At 44.8% G+C, this 17183-nt stretch overlaps 1 protein-coding gene across 1 annotated transcript in view; it reads right to left on the bottom strand.

The window, feature by feature from the left end:
- The window catches only part of LOC135513775 (metal transporter CNNM4), a 73509-nt gene that overhangs the window by 15949 nt on the left and 40377 nt on the right, over positions 1 to 17183 (bottom strand). The window contains exons 2-4 of the mRNA XM_064936690.1: positions 11341 to 11484; positions 9764 to 9904; positions 7400 to 7569 (exon numbers count right to left, since the gene is read on the bottom strand). Of these exons, the coding sequence (XP_064792762.1) occupies positions 7400 to 7569; positions 9764 to 9904; positions 11341 to 11484 (455 nt within the window). The remainder of the gene's footprint in view (positions 1 to 7399; positions 7570 to 9763; positions 9905 to 11340; positions 11485 to 17183) is intronic.

Below are 17183 nucleotides of genomic sequence, written 5' to 3'. Positions count from 1 at the left end.
AAGAATCCTTGATGGAAACCTCCTCCAGAGCGCTCAGGACCTCAGCCTGGGGTGAAGGTTCACCTTCCAACAGGACAACAACCCTAAGCACACATCCAAGACAACACGGGTGGCTTTGCGACAGCTTTCTGAATGTCCTTGAGTGGTCCAGCCAGAGCCCGGACTTGAACCTGATCAAACATCTCTGGAGAGTCCTGAAAATAACTCTGCAGCAATGCTCCCGATCCAACCTGACAGAGCTTGAGAGAATCTGCAGAGATGAATGGGAGAAACTCCTCAAATGCTGGTGTGCCAATTTTGTACCCAAGAAGACTCACGGTTGTAATTGCTGCTAAAGGTGCTTCAACAAAGTTCTGAGTAAAGGGTCTGAATACTTATGTGAATGTTATATTTCCGGTTTGTTACTTTTGTATAAATTTTAAATAATTTAATCAATTTTAGAATAAGGCTCTAAGCTAACAAAATGAGTGCCCACTTTTTAATTTTGCTCCAGAGACTAAGTCCAGCCGTGTACATGGTGATTGAACGGGTTATCAGATGCAAATTTCGAGATGGTTTGTGGGGCCTTCTGGTGGGTGCTGGAGGTCCATGGCCGGGTTGGGGGACCCCCACCCCACCCGGGTCGTTTTGGACATTTTTCAAAAAACCAAACAAAAAAATGTTCAGCTTTTGCCCCAGAGACTAAGTCCAGGCGCGCACCTGGTGATTGAACGGGTCTAAATGCCTTCAGGGGGGTCTGAATACTTTCCATTGGCATTGTATGTCATAATACCACAAATAACCTAATCTCTCCTCTTTCCATCTCCTTTAGACCAATCTCTTTGTAGCAGTACAAGAGCAGCCGTCAACAAACAATTCCCATTCCACCTCCTAACATTCTATTGTTGGCAGGCTCCATCCACCTCCTAACATTCTATTGTTGGCAGGCTCTATCCACCTCCTAACATTCTATTGTTGGCAGGCTCCATCCACCTCCTAACATTCTATTGTTGGCAGGCTCCATCCACCTCCTAACATTCTATTGTTGGCAGGCTCCATCCACCTCCTAACATTCTATTGTTGGCAGGCTCCATCCACCCCCTAACATTCTATTGTTGGCAGGCTCCATCCACCTCCTAACATTCTATTGTTGGCAGGCTCCATCCACCTCCTAACATTCTATTGTTGGCAGGCTCTATCCACCTCCTAACATTCTATTGTTGGCAGGCTCCATCCACTTCCTAACATTCTATTGTTGGCAGGCTCCATCCACCTCCTAACATTCTATTGTTGGCAGGCTCTATCCAAATAAAATTCTATTGTTGACAGGCTCCACATATCAGTGCTCTCCCACCCCCCGAAACATACACTACATTGCCAAAAGTACACACCTTCAAATTAGTGGATTCTGCAACTTCAAATCAATGTTAATGGTCACATACACAATTTAGCAGATGTTGTGGGTGTAGCGAAATGCTTGTGTTTCTATCTCCAACAGTGTAGTAGTATCTAAAAACGATTCACAACAATGCACACAAATCTAAAAGTAAAATAATGGAATTAACACACACACACACGAAGTCGGACGTTTACCTTAGCCAAATTCCGTTTTAGGTCAGTTAGGATCCACATTTTATTTTAAGAATGTGAAATGTCAGAATAATAGTAGAGAGAATTATATATTTCAGCTTTTATTTCTTTCATTACATTCCAAGTGGGTCAGAAGTTTATATACACTCAATTAGTATTTGGTAGCATTAGCTTTAAATTGTTTAACTTGGGTCAAACGGTTCGGGCAGCCTTCCACAAACTTCCCACAATAAGTTGGGTGAATTTTGGCCCATTCCTCCTGACAGAGCTGGTGTATCTGAGTCAGGTTTGTAGGCCTCCTTGCTCGCACACGCTTTTTCAGTTCTGCCCACAAATATTCTATAGGATTGAGGTCAGAGCTTTGTGATGGCCACTCAAATACCTTGACTTTGTTGTCCTTAAACCATTTTGCCACAACTTTGGAAGTATGCTTGGGGTCAATGTCCATTTGGAAGACCCATTTGCGACCAAGCTTTAACTTCCTGATTGATGTCTTGAGATGTTGCTTCAATATTTCCCCATAATTTTCCCTCCCCATGATGCCACCTTTTGTGTGAAGAGCACCAGTCCCTCCTGCAGCAAAGCACCCCCACAACATGATGCTGCCACCCCCGTGCTTCACGGTTGGGATGGTGTTCTTCAGCTTGCAAGCCTCCCCCTTTTTTCTCCAAACATAACGATGGTCATTATGGCCAAACAGTTCTATTGTTGTTTCATCAGACCAGAGGACATTTCTCCAAAAAGCAAGATCTTTGTCCCCATGTGCAGTTGCAAACCGTAGTCTGGCTTTTTAATGGCAGTTTTGGAGCAGTGGCTTCTTCTTTAATGGCAGTCTTTCAGGTTATATCGATATAGGACTTGTTTTACTGTGGATATAGATACTTTCGTACCCGTTTCCTCCAGCATCTTCACAAGGTCCTTTGCTGTTGTTCTGGGATTGATTTGCACTTTTTGCACCAAAGTACGTTCATCTCTAGGAGACAGAACACGTCTCCTTCCTGAGCGGTATGACAGCTGCGTGGTCCCATGGTGTTTATACTTGCGTACTATTGTTTGTACAGATGAATGTGGTACCATCAGGCGTTTGGAAATTGCTCCCAAGGATGAACCAGACTTGTGAAGGTCTACAATTGTTTTTCTGAGGTCTTGGCTGATTTTTTTTTGATTTTCCGATGATGTCAAGCACAGAGGTACTGAGTTTGAAGGTATGCCTTGAAATACATCCACAGGTACACCTCCAATTGACTCAAATTATGTCAATTAGCCTATCAGAAGCTTCTAAAGCCATGACATCGTTTTCTGGAATTTTCCAAGCTGTTTAAAGGCACAGTCAACTTAGTGTATGTAAACGTCTGACCCACTGGAATTGTGAAACAGTGAATTATAAGTGAAATATTCTGTCTGTAAACAATTGTTGTGAAAATGACTTATGTCAAGCACAAAGTAGACGTCCTAACCGACTTGCCAAAACTATAGTTTGTTAACAAGAAATTTGTGGAGTGATTGAAAAACTATTTTTAATGACTCCAACCTAAGTGTATGTAAACTTCCGACTTCAACTGTTATATTAGATTGAGCAATTTCAGAGTGGCATTGACTAAAATACAGTGGAATAGAATACAGTATATACATATGAGATGAGTAAAGCGGTATGTAAACATTATTAAAGTGACTAGTGTTCCACGTCTATGTATATAGGGCAGCAGCCTCTAAGGTGAGGGGTTGCGTAACCGGGTGGTAGCCGGAAAATGATGGCTATTTAACAGTCTGATGTTAAGATTGAAAAATATAGCTGTTTTTCAGTCTCTCGGGTCCCAGCTTTGATGCACCTGTACTGACCTCTCCGTCTGGATGGTAGCGGGGTGAACAGGCCGTGGCTCAGGTGGTTGTTGTCCTTGATCTTTTTCAGCCACACCCATGGCTGACAGGTGTATAAAAATCGAGCACACAGCCAAGCAATCTCCATAGACAAACATTGGCAGTAGAATGGCCTTCCTGAAGAGCTCAGTGACTTTCAACGTGGCACTGCCATTTATTTATATTGATTTATTGAACCTTTATTTAACTAGGCAAGTCAGTTAAGAACAAATATTTTTTTACAATGACGGCCAAACCCAGACAATTGTGCACCGTCATAGGATGCCACCGTTCCTACAAGTCAATTCATCACATTTCTGCCCTGTTAGAGCTGCCCCGTACAACTGTAAGTGTTGTTACTGTGAAGTGGAAATGTCTAGGAGCAACAACGGCTCAGCGGTAGGCCACACAAGCTCACAGAACGGGACCGCCGAGTTCCGAAGCATGCAGCGTCTACAAATAGTCTGTCCTTGGTTGCAACACTCACTACAGAGTTCCAAACTTCCTTTGGAAGCAATGTCGAACAGTTCTTGTGCTGTCAGGAGCTTCATGAAATGGGTTTCATGGCCGAGCAGCCGCACACAAGCCTAAGATCATCATGCACAATGCCAAGCGTCGGCTGGAGTGGTGTAAAGCTCGCCGCCATTGGACTTTGGAATGAATCACGACAGACGAATCTGGGTTTGGCAGATGCCAGGAGAACACTACCTGCCCCAATGCATAGTGCAAAGTTTGGTGGAGAAGGAATAATTGTCTGGGGCTGATTTTCATGGTTCGGGAAATCGTAACGCTACAGCATACAATGGCATTCTAGACGATTCTGTGTTTCCAACTTTGCGGCAACAGTTTGGGGAAGGCCCTTTCCTGTTTCAGCATGACAATGCCCCCATACACAAAGCGAGGTCCATACAGAAATGGTTTGTTGAGATCGGTGTGGAAGAACTTGATTGGCCTGCAGAGAACCCTGACCTCAACTCTATCGAACACCTGAATTGGAACGCCGACTGCGAGCCAGACCTAATCGCCCAACATCAGTCCCGACCTCACTAATGCTCTTGTGGCTGAATGGAAGCAAGTCCCCTCAGCAATGTTCTAACATCTAGTGGAAAGCCTTCCCAGAAGACTGGAGGCTGTTATAGCAGCAATGTTCCAACATCTAGTGGAAAGCCTTGCCAGAAGAGTGGAGGCTGTTATAGCAGCAATGTTCTAACATCTAATGGAAAGCCTTGCCAGAAGAGTGGAGGCTGTTATAGCAGCAATGTTCTAACATCTAGTGGAAAGCCTTCCCAGAAGAGTGGAGGCTGTTATAGCAGCAATGTTCTAACATCTAGTGGAAAGCCTTCCCAGAAGAGTGGAGGCTGTTATAGCAGCAATGTTCTAACATCTAGTGGAAAGCCTTCCCAGAAGACTGGAGGCTGTTATAGCAGCAAAAGGGGGACCAACTCCATATGAATGGCCATGATTTTGAAATGAGATGTTAGACGAGCAGGTGTCCACATACTTTTCTCCAAGCAGTGGAGCTCAATGGATTATTCCACCTATGGGCCCTCCCACTGAGTAGATAACATCATGATGAGGGTGGGGTGGGTGGCTAACAAGCTGAGCCAAACGATCCCTGGATTACTGGCGCTGGCTAATGACTGTTTGGGGACTAATGCCATAAGTGATTTATGGGAAAACAGTGTGTGTGTGTGTGTGTGTGTGTGTGTGTGTGTGTGTGTCTTTCTACGCAGAGTGGTGCAGAGGCTAGCTGGGGGTTAGATTAAACTTGGTATTAGCCTATTGATACACAGCTGACTGACAGTGTGGCACACACGGTGTCTCCCAGTCTCTCACGTACTCCTCCCCTCTCCCCTGTTCTCCTCCTCTCCCCCCCCTTTCTCCTCCTCTCTCCCCCCCTTTCTCCTCCTCTCTCCCCCCCTTTCTCCTCCTCTCGTTGTCCCAAAAGCGGGAAGTCAGGAGAAATTTGGGGGAGAGTGAAACCTCTCGCTTCACCGCTTAATCTCAGTTTACACACACACCAATTATGTGTTCATAATTCAACTGCTCTGCCTTGTTAGCTAGCAAATATATCGATAATGGACTAAACTAGAAATATAAAAGATTAGCTGGATACTCACCAGCATGTGGGCTTGTGGGATTGTTTATGAGACCTGTGTTAATTGTCTATAACACTTGCTTCAACAAGTTATTCATTATTAGTGAACGTGCATTATGCATGGTTCTGGTTTACATTTGTAACAAAAATTGCATTTTCATAGACAGACTTGAAAGCCAAATCAGTAATTACAACAGAAAAGCAGGTTAAACAATTTTGATAAAATAATTACATTATTAGTGGGTCTTATGATTGTGGAAGGCTTATATTTAGCCTATATATAATATCACAAACTCTGAATTCATTAGATTATTGCCGACTGTTTAAAATGCTGTTTATTCTACCTTTAAAAAAATTGTACAACAAAAGCTTATTTAGAAAACAATATTTGTGATGTTATTGTAAATCATGATTAGGGTTATTTTAGATGATACACATCTTTACAGTTAGCTAACTAACTAAAGCTACTGAAACAGATGTCGTTTCACTATGTTTTGGAGGAAGAACATTGTTTGCGTCAATGAGCTAGCTAGCTTTTATTATGACCAGCGCTGTCGGTGCCCGAGACAACTTTACCAGCATCATAGCACACGTATCGATGCATCGTTGTGACATATGAAATAGGAGTGACAGAGTAATCAATGTGTAATAACTACGGAAAAACGTATGAGCGCGTTCAATTATTATGTGACGTGAAGTCACATTCAGGTCCTGATTAGTCAACAAGCTTATTTGAAGTGTAACTTTTTTGACACGCTAAGACCCAAACGACGTTCCATAGAACTTCCCTCTGAGAATGAAACAACTGAACAACCAAACAGCACAGCAAGTAAGTGAAAGAAATAGCTTTTGATTATGTTTTACTGGTAAATTGGGACATACGTAAATGCCAACAAAATAACTGTTTGGTCAGAGAGAGAGAGAGAGAGAGAGAGAGAGTGTGTGTGAGTGTGTGTGTGAGAGTGTGAGTGTGAGTGTGTGTGTGTGTGTGTGTGTGTGTGTGTGTGTGTGTGTGTGAGTGTGTGAGTGAGTGAGTGAGTGTGTGTGTGTGTGACCTTTATTTAACTAGGCCAGTCAGTTAAGAACAAACTCTTATTTACAATGACGGCCTCCCCCGGCCGATGCTGGGCCTATTGTGTGTCACCTTATGGGACTCCCGATCACGGCCGGATGTGATACAGCTGGATTCGAACCAGGGACTGCAGTAACGTCTCTTGCACAGATGCAGTGCCTTAGACTGCTGTGGCCATGTGTTAACTATTTAACTGCACTGGAATGCTTAATATTGGTTATCGGTATCGTATTTTTGGGGGTAAAGAAAATATTGATATCGGCCAAAAATGTCATATCAATGCAACACTAGTATAAAATGGCCTCCTCGTCTCTTCTCCTCTGCTTCCGGAGAACAATGTGTTGGAGGGAGTGTAGGTGTGAAGGCCTTGAATGAGGCCAGTGGCAGCTTTCACAACAGACCTTCAACAGGATGCTTAGTCTGGCTGTGTGGTTGATTAACGTAGAGCCAACTCCCTCTGGGTTAGTGTTGTGACACAGAAAGCCTCCTTCCGTCAACCCTGGTTAAATAAGTACATGCTTTGCCACCCCCTGTCGAGGCAGGGAGCTGCCATCTGTTACGGGTAGCGGGACATGGCTGATTTCAACAATGAGAAACACTGAGATGTTAGAGAGTGTTTCTGGGGTCTATTCCAGGCCAGGATGAACAGAGGAAGTCAGGACTTTATATAAAAACAAAACTAAGAAGGAACTTTTCACATGGGAATTTAAAACCATGTCACAATGGTGACTCATTGAATCAATCACTGGCTGATTCACACAAAGACAGCCAGAAAGACAGAGTGTGTGTGGTGTGTGGCCTACCTGCAGTATGAGTATGAAATAGTCGACAGCCTTCCCTCTCTGGTAGATAAAGTGTTGAGGACAGCGTTTGTCACTGTCGTTGAACTTAATTTCCTGGATGACGTCTGGGTGTCTCAGAATCCTCAACAGAACCTTGTCCGATATCTGGGACGGGCTGAATAACGTCACCTCTGGAGAGAGAGAGAGACGAATTATAATTTGACTGAACTGAAATTATGTTAAAGACAGGGGATAGAGGCAGACAGATTGAGAGGGTAGAGACAGACAGAGAAGGTAGAGGCAGACAGACAGAGGGTAGAGGCAGACAGACAGAGAGGGTAGAGGCAGACACAGACAGGCATGCTGTAATATTGCAATCTCTGTTGTTTTAGAGAGAGAAGAGGGAACAGCAACGTAATTCTGTCTGAGCACGCTACAACAGACACAAGACTAGTGGTGCTGGCAACACAAGTGAATCATTTACATCACAATATTCAACCATGGTTGTATTGTTTTTTTACATACATTTCTACTATGAATAAGCAATCACTGAGGTAATTGAATAACATTGGAATTCTTAACAAGTCGTGACACGCTTTTACCAACTGAGCTAGACATATCGTACACTCGGAAAGTATTCAGACCCCTTGAATTTTTCAACATTTTGTTACGTTACAGCTTTATTCTAAAATTGATCAAATATTTTTTCTCTCATCAATCTACACACAATACCCCATAATGACAAAGCAAAAACATGTTTTTAGGAATTTTTACAAACGTATGAGAAAAAAAAAGAAAAAAGAAAAGAAAAGGCATTTACATAAGTATTCAGACCCTTTACTCAGTACTTTGTTGAAGTTCCTTTGGCAGCGATTACAGCCTCGAGTCTTGAGTATGAAGCTACAAGCTTGGCACACCTGTAATTGGGGAGTTTGTCCCATTCTTCTTTGCAGATCCTCTCAAGCTCTGTCAGGTTAGATTGGGAGCGTCACTACACAGCTATTTTCAGGTCTCTCCAGAGATGTTCGATCGGGTTTGAGTCCGGGCTCTGGCTGGGCCACTAAGGACATTCAGACTTGTCCCAAAGCCACTCCTGCATTGTTTTGGATGTGTGCTTAGGGCCGTTGTCCCAGTTTGACATCCTGAGCGTTCTGGAGGAGGTTTTCATCAAGGATCTCTCTGTACTTTGCTCTGTTCATCTTTCCCTCGATCCTGACTAGTCTCCCAGTCTCTGCCGCTGAAAAACATCCCCAGCATGATGCTGCCACCATGCTTCACCGTAGGGATGGTGCAAGGTTTCCTCGAGACGTGAAACATGGCATTCAGATCAATCTTGGTTTCATCAGACCAGAGAATCTTGTTTCTCAAGATCTGAGAGTAGGTGCCTTTTGGCAAACTCCAAGCGGGCTGTCATGTGTCTTTTACCGAGGAGTGGCCTCTGTCTGACTCTACCATAAAGGGTTGATTGGTGGAGTGCTGAAGAGATGGTTTTCCTTCTGGAAGGTTCTCCCATCTCCACAGAGGAACTCTGGAGCTCTATCAGAGTGACCATCGGGTTCTTGGTCACCTCCCTGACCAAGGCCCTTCTCCATCGACTGCTCAGTTTGGCCAGGCGGCCAGCTCTAGGAAGAGTCTTGGTGGTTCCAAACTTCTTCTATTTAACAATGATGGAGGCCACTGTGTTCTTGGGGACCTTCAATGCTGTAGACATTTTTTGGTGCCCTTCCCCAGATCTGTGCCTTCGACACAATCCTGTCTCAGAGCTCTACAGACAATTCCTTCAACCTCATGGCTTGGTTTTTTTCTCTGACATACACTGTCAACTGTGGGACTTTATATAGACAGGTGTGTTCCTTTCCAAATCATGTCCAATCAATTTAATTTACCACAGGTGGACTCCAATCAAGTTGTAAAAACATCAAGGATGATGAATGGGAACAGGATGCACCTGAGCTCAATTTCGAGTCTCATAGCAAAGGGTCTGAATACTTTACGTAAATAAGGTTTTTCTGTTTTTATTTTTAATAAATGTGCAAACATATCTAAAAACCTGTTTTCGCTTTTTCATTATGGGGTGTCGTGTGTAGATTGATGAGGATTTAAAAATATATAATTTTAGAATAAGGCTGTAACGTAACAAAATGTGGAAAAAGTGGGATTGAATATTTTCCAAATGTACTGTATTGTGGCATTTCAAATCAAATTTATTTATATAGCCCTTCGTACATCAGCTGATATCTCAAAGTGCTGTACAGAAACCCAGCCTAAAACCCCAAACAGCAACCAAACAGCAAGCAATGCAGGTGTAGAAGCATATTGTGGTTGGGTAGTGTGTGACAGTGTGTGGGGGTTGCATTGTGTGGTTTGGAGGTCACACATTCTAACCTGTTGCCAGGAAACGGTGAGCGGCCAATAACAGCTGAGGGGAGATCTTGACTTTGGATTCGCTCTCACTCTGTTTGAAGGCGGAGAAATCTCGTTTGTTCTTATTGGGTGCCACCTTCTTCCTGTTTCTGCTGTTGTCAGCTAGGTGAGAGATAACACAAAAGGACAGGTTACAGATTAGGGCAGAATCTAAACTGCATTTCCTTTGTTCCTTGAATCCCCTCTCCTCTCCTTCTCAAAACCCAGTGGAGGAGAAGGTCAGAGGGGAGGGACATCGGATCAGCATCTGACCGAGGACACTTATCTCAAAACAGTTTATCCCGAGTGGATTAATATTGTTAATTTGTGTCACACGGTAGATTGTAGAACCACGGGTCAGCCTTGCATTCTTTTGAAAAATGTGATTTCTAAGATTTTATTTGCTCTTTTATAAACAATACAAAAACATACACATAGTAAAAAACAACTACATCATACAATGACCCACGAGCCCCCACCCTAATAACTTTCTGCCTCATAGCCACAAACTGCACCATTTTGTCTCTCTCTCTGTCGTCCACGCTCTTTAAAATGTCTAGATAATAAAGCACATGACCCTTCCATTGCGTGGGGAGGATTGGCTGAGTTTCAGTTTTTTTAGTATAGGTTTTTGTTGTTTTAAGATAATTGACGAGAAGAGTTTTGTCCAACCCATCGGGTATCTCACTGCACCCTCATGTCTTGAAATACACAGCCAGACGAATGGAAAGCACATTTACATTGTAATGTCGCTTCACATCCATCGTTCCAACTCCGCCCATAACTTCTGTAACATTCCCAGAAGGCATGAATTATTGAGTCATTAGTAGGGCTTACACTTCAAACGGGACTCTGACGTTGTGCTGTATAATTTGTGAATTGTGTCTTTTGTATAGTAATAAATACTGGCTTAAGCGTACATTTTCGTTAACTGTAATCTCATTCGTTATGTTTCAACACTCCATCTTGTGCCAATATCAGTTATTAAGTCTTAGCTCCAATAGTTTATATTTTTTTTCTAAGAGGTTGTCAGCTGGCTCTCTGAAAGGTTCTTTTCCTTAGCAATCATATGAACATCCTTTTATGACACAGGTTTCCCCCAAGATTGCTCTCATGTCCAAACGATTTCAAAATCAACGTTTTTGTGATATAAACTTTTAAGTTGCATGTACTTGAAAATATCTACATTGGTCCAAAAATGCTTTTTAATTCTGTCATGGAAATAAATGTATTTCCTATTACCAGGTCATTTTTGGTTTTTAAGCCTTTAGTTTTCCATGTGGACCAATTTAAATCGGTGAATTCTGAAAAGCGAAACAAGGTTTGTTCCATAATGTTGTGTTTTTAGGTAGTGATACTTGTTCTTGTAAAATACTTTTAATTTTCTTCCATATTTATTTTTCTTTTTCTTCTTTCCTCTCGGGATGAGCATGAACATCCTCAGCTTTGCATTCTAAGGGTATGTACTAAATATCTATAAAGGCTAATAAAGGAGTTATGGGCTCATGTTCTATGAACACACACGTTGTAATAAGCATGTTATAACCCAGTAGACTCACTGTAAAGATCCGACTCGTCCAGGATCTCTGATTTGATGATCTCCTCGATGACGTCTTCCAAGGTAACCAATCCCAGCACCTCGTAGAACGGATCCCCCTCGCCCTCATTATTCACCTTCTGAACGATGGCCAGGTGGGACTTACCTGGTGAGAGAGGGAGACAGCGCGAGAGAGGGGGAGAGAGACAGGGGAGAGAGCGAGGGGGAGAGGGAGAGAGACAGGAGAGAGAGAGAGAGAGAGAGGGGGAGAGAGAGAGAGAGGGGGAGAGCGAGAGAGAGAGCGAGGGGGAGAGAGCGAGAGAGACAGGAGAGAGAGGCAGGAGAGAGCGAGAGAGAGAGAGACAGGGGAGAGAGAGACAGCGCGAGAGAGACAGCGCGAGAGAGACAGCGCGAGAGAGACAGCGCGAGAGAGACAGCGCGAGAGAGACAGCGCGAGAGAGACAGCGCGAGAGAGACAGCGCGAGAGAGACAGCGCGAGAGAGACAGCGCGAGAGAGACAGCGAGAGAGACAGCGAGAGAGACAGCGCGAGAGAGACAGCGCGAGAGAGACAGCGCGAGAGAGACAGCGCGAGAGAGACAGCGCGAGAGAGACAGCGCGAGAGAGACAGCGCGAGAGAGACAGCGCGAGAGAGACAGCGCGAGAGAGACAGCGCGAGAGAGACAGCGCGAGAGAGACAGCGCGAGAGAGACAGCGCGAGAGAGACAGGGGAGAGAGCGAGAGAGACAGGGAGAGAGAGGGGGAGAGAGACAGGGAGAGAGAGGGGGAGAGAGACAGGGAGAGAGAGGGGGAGAGAGACAGGAGAGAGAGGCAGGAGAAAGCGAGAGCGGGGGAGGAGAAGAGAGAGCGAGAGCGGGGGAGAGAGAGAGAGCGGGGGAGAGAGAGAGAGCGGGGGAGAGAGAGAGAGCGAGGGAGAGAGAGAGAGCGGGGGAGAGAGAGAGAGCGGGGGAGAGAGAGAGAGCGGGGGAGAGAGAGAGAGAGAGAGCGGGGGAGAGAGGCAGGGGAGAGAGACCGCGAGAGAGAGAGAGGGGGAGAGAGGCAGGGGAGAGAGACCGCGAGAGAGAGAGAGGGGGAGAGAGGGAGAGAGGCAGGGGAGAGAGGCAGGGGAGAGAGACCGCGAGAGAGAGAGGGAGAGAGAGCAAGAGAGAGAGAGAGAGAGGTTAATTTATGGGTTCACATATTAACACATTACTTTTGCAATTGAACAAGTCTTTTATACCTCCAAGATGTACCAATATTTAACAACTCATATCTAATATTGCAAATTTGAGTTGAAGTTCTTGCTCAAGGGCCGGCATGACTGCATTAAAACAACTGCCAAACTGTCTGTAGCCGGACTTTAGCCATAGACAATCCGTTACTGTACAACAAACACAGACACACCCTAACGCAGACAAGGGCGAACAAACACACATGCACACACACATGCACACACAGGCACACACACACACATGCACACACACATGCACACACAGACACACACACATGCACACACAGGCACACACACATGCACACACAGGCACACACACACACACAGACACACAGACGTTCGGGCAATGATACTCTCCACCGTGACACATTTACCAGTGGAACAGATAGTTACTAGTGCCCCATCAGAACCAGAGGGACTAGACTGGTGCATAGTTGGCTAAAACTGGAAACATACTGTACACTATTACTCATGAGACTGCAGGGATGGAGCACTGTACCCACGGCTGCTGTGGACTCTAACACACAAGCGCAGTAATGACACACAAACGGCTTGAGGCAGCGGAAAAGTGAATGCGGAGATCGTAGATGTACATTCGGTCAGTCATATCTAGAGCCATTCACAGGAGCAATTAAGTGCCTTGCTCAAGGGCACCGACAGATTCGTCACCTCGTGGGCGCGAGGATTTGAATCAGCAACCTTTTGATTAGTGGCCCAACGCTCTTAACCACTAGGCTGCCCTCTGAAGACACACAATATCCACTTCTCAACCTGGCCAACCAGTGTTGTTGAGGAAGTTGCACAGGTTTACGGGAAAGGGCTTCTACTTTTATTCTAACCTGATTGAGAACACCTTGTTCGAGAGAAATAGACTAACAGACAAGCAGAAAAACAACCCTTGAAAACGACACAATGAAATAAGAAAAGGAGTCAAAGGTATTATTTGATTCAGAGAGGGTGGAAAAGAAGAACACAACAAGTGAAATCAGGAACTGGTGCAATGAGAAAGAGAACATAGAACAGGAACTTGAGGAGGACAGTGACCATGTAGGCACAGACATTTCTGTCACTTATTCTGCTAAAGAGGAAATGAACCTGTACATAGCTGTCATAAGACTTAACTTCAAAAATAAAATAAATATATTTCAAATTGTTTTGGTCACATACACATGGTTCGCAGATGTTAATGCGAGTGTTGCGAAATGCTTGTGCTTCTAGTTCCGACCGTGCAGTTACATATAACAAGTAATCTAACAATTTCACAACAAATATCTTATACACAAGTCTAAAGGAATGAATAAGAATATGTACGTAAAAAAATATATGGATGAGCGATGGCCGAACGGCATAGGCAAGATGCAGTAGATGGTTTAGAGTACAGTATATACATATGAGATGAGTAATGTAGGGTATGTAAACATTATATTATAACATTAAGTGGCATTGTTTAAAGTGGCTAGTGATAAATTTATTACATCAAATTTTTAATTATTAAAGTGGCTGGATTTGAGTCAGTATGTTGGCAGCAGCCACTCCATGTTAGTGATGGCTGTTTAACAGTCTGATGGCCTTGAGATAGAAGCTGTTTTTCAGTCTCTCGGGTCCCTGCTTTGATGCACCTGTACTGACCTCGCCTTCTGGATGATAGCGGGGTGAACAGGCAGTGGCTCGGGTGGTTGTTGTTCTTGAGGTGTCCGTGACCTGGAGGGTGTCCTGGAGGGCAGGTAGTTTGCTCCCGGTGATGCGTTGTGCAGACCTCACTACCCTCTGGAGAGCCTTACGGTTGTGGGCGGAGCAGTTGCCGTACCAGGCGGTCATACAGCCCGACAGGATGCTCTCGATTGTGCATCTGTAAAAGTTTGTGAGTGTTTTTGGTGACAAGCTGAATTTCTTCAGCCTCCTGAGGTTGAAGAGGCGCTGCTGCGCCTTCTTCACAACACTGTCTGTGTGGGTGGACCAATTCAGTTTGTCTGTGATGTGTACGCCGAGGAACTTGAAACTTTCCACCTTCTCCACTACTGTCCCGTCGATGTGGATAGGGGGGTGCTCCCTCTGCTGTTTCCTGAAGTCCACGATCATCTCCTTGGTTTTGTTGACATTGAGTGTGAGGTTATTTTCCTGACAACACACTCCGAGGGCCCTCACCTCCTCCCTGTAGGCAGTCTCGTCGTTGTTGGTATTCAAGCCTACCACTGTAGTGTCGTCCACAAACTTGGTGATTGAGTTGGAGGCGTGCATGGCCACGCAGTCGTGGGTGAACAGGGAGTACAGGAGAGGGCTGAGAACGCACCCAGTATTGAGGATCAGCGGGGTGGAGATGTTGTTTCCTACCCTCACCACCTGGGGGCGGCCCGTCAGGAAGTCCAGTACCCAGTTGCAAAGGGCGGGGTCGAGACCCAGGGTCTCAGGCTTAATGACGAGCTTGGAGGGTACTATGATGTTAAATGCTGAGCTGTAGTCGATGAACAGCATTCTCACATAGGTATTCCTCTTGTCCAGATGGGTTAGGGCAGTGTGCAGTGTGCAGTGTGATTGCAATTGCGCCGTCTGTGGATCTATTGGGGCGGTAAGCAAATTGAAGTGGGTCTTGGGTGTCAGGTAAGGTGGAGGTGATATGATCCTTGACAAGTCTCTCAAAGCAATTCATGATGATGGAAGTGAGTGCTACGGGGCGGTAGTCAGTTATCTTAGCTTTCTTGGGAACAGGAACAATGGTGGCCCTCTTGAAGCATGTGGGGACAGCAGACTGGTATAGGGATTGATTGAATATGTCCGTAAACACACCAGCCAGCTGGTCTGCGCTCTGAGGGCGCGGCTGGGGATGCCGTCTGGGCCGGCAGCCTTGCGAGGGTTAACACGTTTAAAATGTTTTTCTCATGTTGGCTGCGGTGAAGGAGAGCCTGCAGGTTTTGGTAGCGGGCCGTGTCAGTGGCACTGTATTGTCCTCAAAGCGAGCAAAGAAGTTGTTTAGTCTGTCTGGGAGCAAGACATCGGGGAGCAAGACATCGGGGTCCGTGACGGGGCTGGTTTTCTTTTTGTAATCCGTGATTGACTGTAGGCGCTGCCACATACCTCTCGCGTCTGAGCTGTTGAATTGCGACTCTACTTTGTCTCTATACTGACGCTTTGCTTGTTTGATTGCCTTGCGGAGAGAATAGCTACACTGTTTGTATTCGGGTCATGTTTCCGGTCGCCTTGCCCTGATTAAAAGCAGTGGTTCGCACTTTCAGTTTTGCACGAATGCTGCCATCAATCCACAGTTTCTGGTTGGGGAAGGTTTTAATAGTTGCTGTGGGTACAACATACATAACTGTCATACCAGTGACATCAGATAAAAATCAATAAATGACAACTGATGTCAGTTTATGGACAATCGTCTTAAAAACAGTCATGACACAAACTGTTATCTGGCTGAGCTAAAAGGCCAACAGTAGGACAGCTGGCCGGCCAACAGTAGGACAGCTGGCCGGCCAACAGTAGGACAGCTGGTCAACAGTAGGACAGCTAGCCAACAGTAGGCAGCTGGCTAACAGTAGGACAGCAGTTATTGGTTGAGCTACAGTAAACAGTTTGTGCCGTGACTGAGAAGTCAGAACTGACATCAGCTGACATGACTGTTTATGACATAGGCTCGCCTATAGTTATGGAATTATCATAAAGCCCATATTCCAAAAACGTATATTAAAACATGTGGGGCACAATAGTCAGCCAGTCAGCCAAAGTCACAAGTGACTGGTGAGGAGTTGGGAGGATGCTGAGATGTCTCATGAAGTTGAGGGGGATTATGATACAAGTGGCAAACCAGGAGGGCCTAAAATTACCACCTGCCACCTGCGGGCTAAATGTCTATTTCACCAGACACGTTGGCGGTGGTCAGTGCTTCACAGTGTGAGCATTTCACTCACATTTGTGAATAAAAATAGTATGATCACATTTACAGTAAAATAAATGATGCAGTAGCTGGTTTCAAAGTATTTCTGCCGTTTTGTTTCACAGTAAATGAACAGCTGGTAAATTAACTATGAATCCTATATAGCCTATTCCACCTCGTGCTGCAACACTGCCTGGCTGGGAGCTGTGCGCACCTGAAGAGCTGAGTTAAAGGTTCATTTTCAGAAGCGCTGCTGACAGGCATAAAAGTTGGTCGAATTCTCTTGAAACGAAAGTCTACTGAAGTGAGACTTTGTCCTTGTGTTTCTTGGCTATTTACCTTGTGTTGTTCACAAGCTAGTTCGTTTTTCACAGTTTGAGTTTCAACTGCTAGGGAAGAGAAGACAACGCTGCTATTTGTCAGAGTCAAATCTCACAGGCACAAACACGTCTGAGTCGCGTTACCAAGGTAACCGTCAACCCTTTAAAGGGCAGGGGAACATTTTATCTCATCTGTGATATTTTGGTTAAAAGACTCAGGTCACAAAAAATGAAATTAAGTTAAACAATATACCACATTACTTCTTACTGGGAATACATGTATTGTTTAAGAAACATTTCAAAACATGCGCATCAATTTTTTTTGTGTTTTGTTGGTGTAATTTTAGCTGGTAAAAAAATCTGAGTGGCTGGTAGATTTTTAAATCTATCTGCCACGGTGGCTGGAGGACCAAAATGTACATTTTAGGCCCTGCGAAACCAGGGC

Source organism: Oncorhynchus masou, chromosome 25 (assembly GCF_036934945.1).
Source record: "Oncorhynchus masou masou isolate Uvic2021 chromosome 25, UVic_Omas_1.1, whole genome shotgun sequence".
Taxonomy (NCBI): domain Eukaryota; kingdom Metazoa; phylum Chordata; class Actinopteri; order Salmoniformes; family Salmonidae; genus Oncorhynchus; species Oncorhynchus masou.
This window is presented reverse-complemented; position numbering and strand designations above follow the sequence as displayed.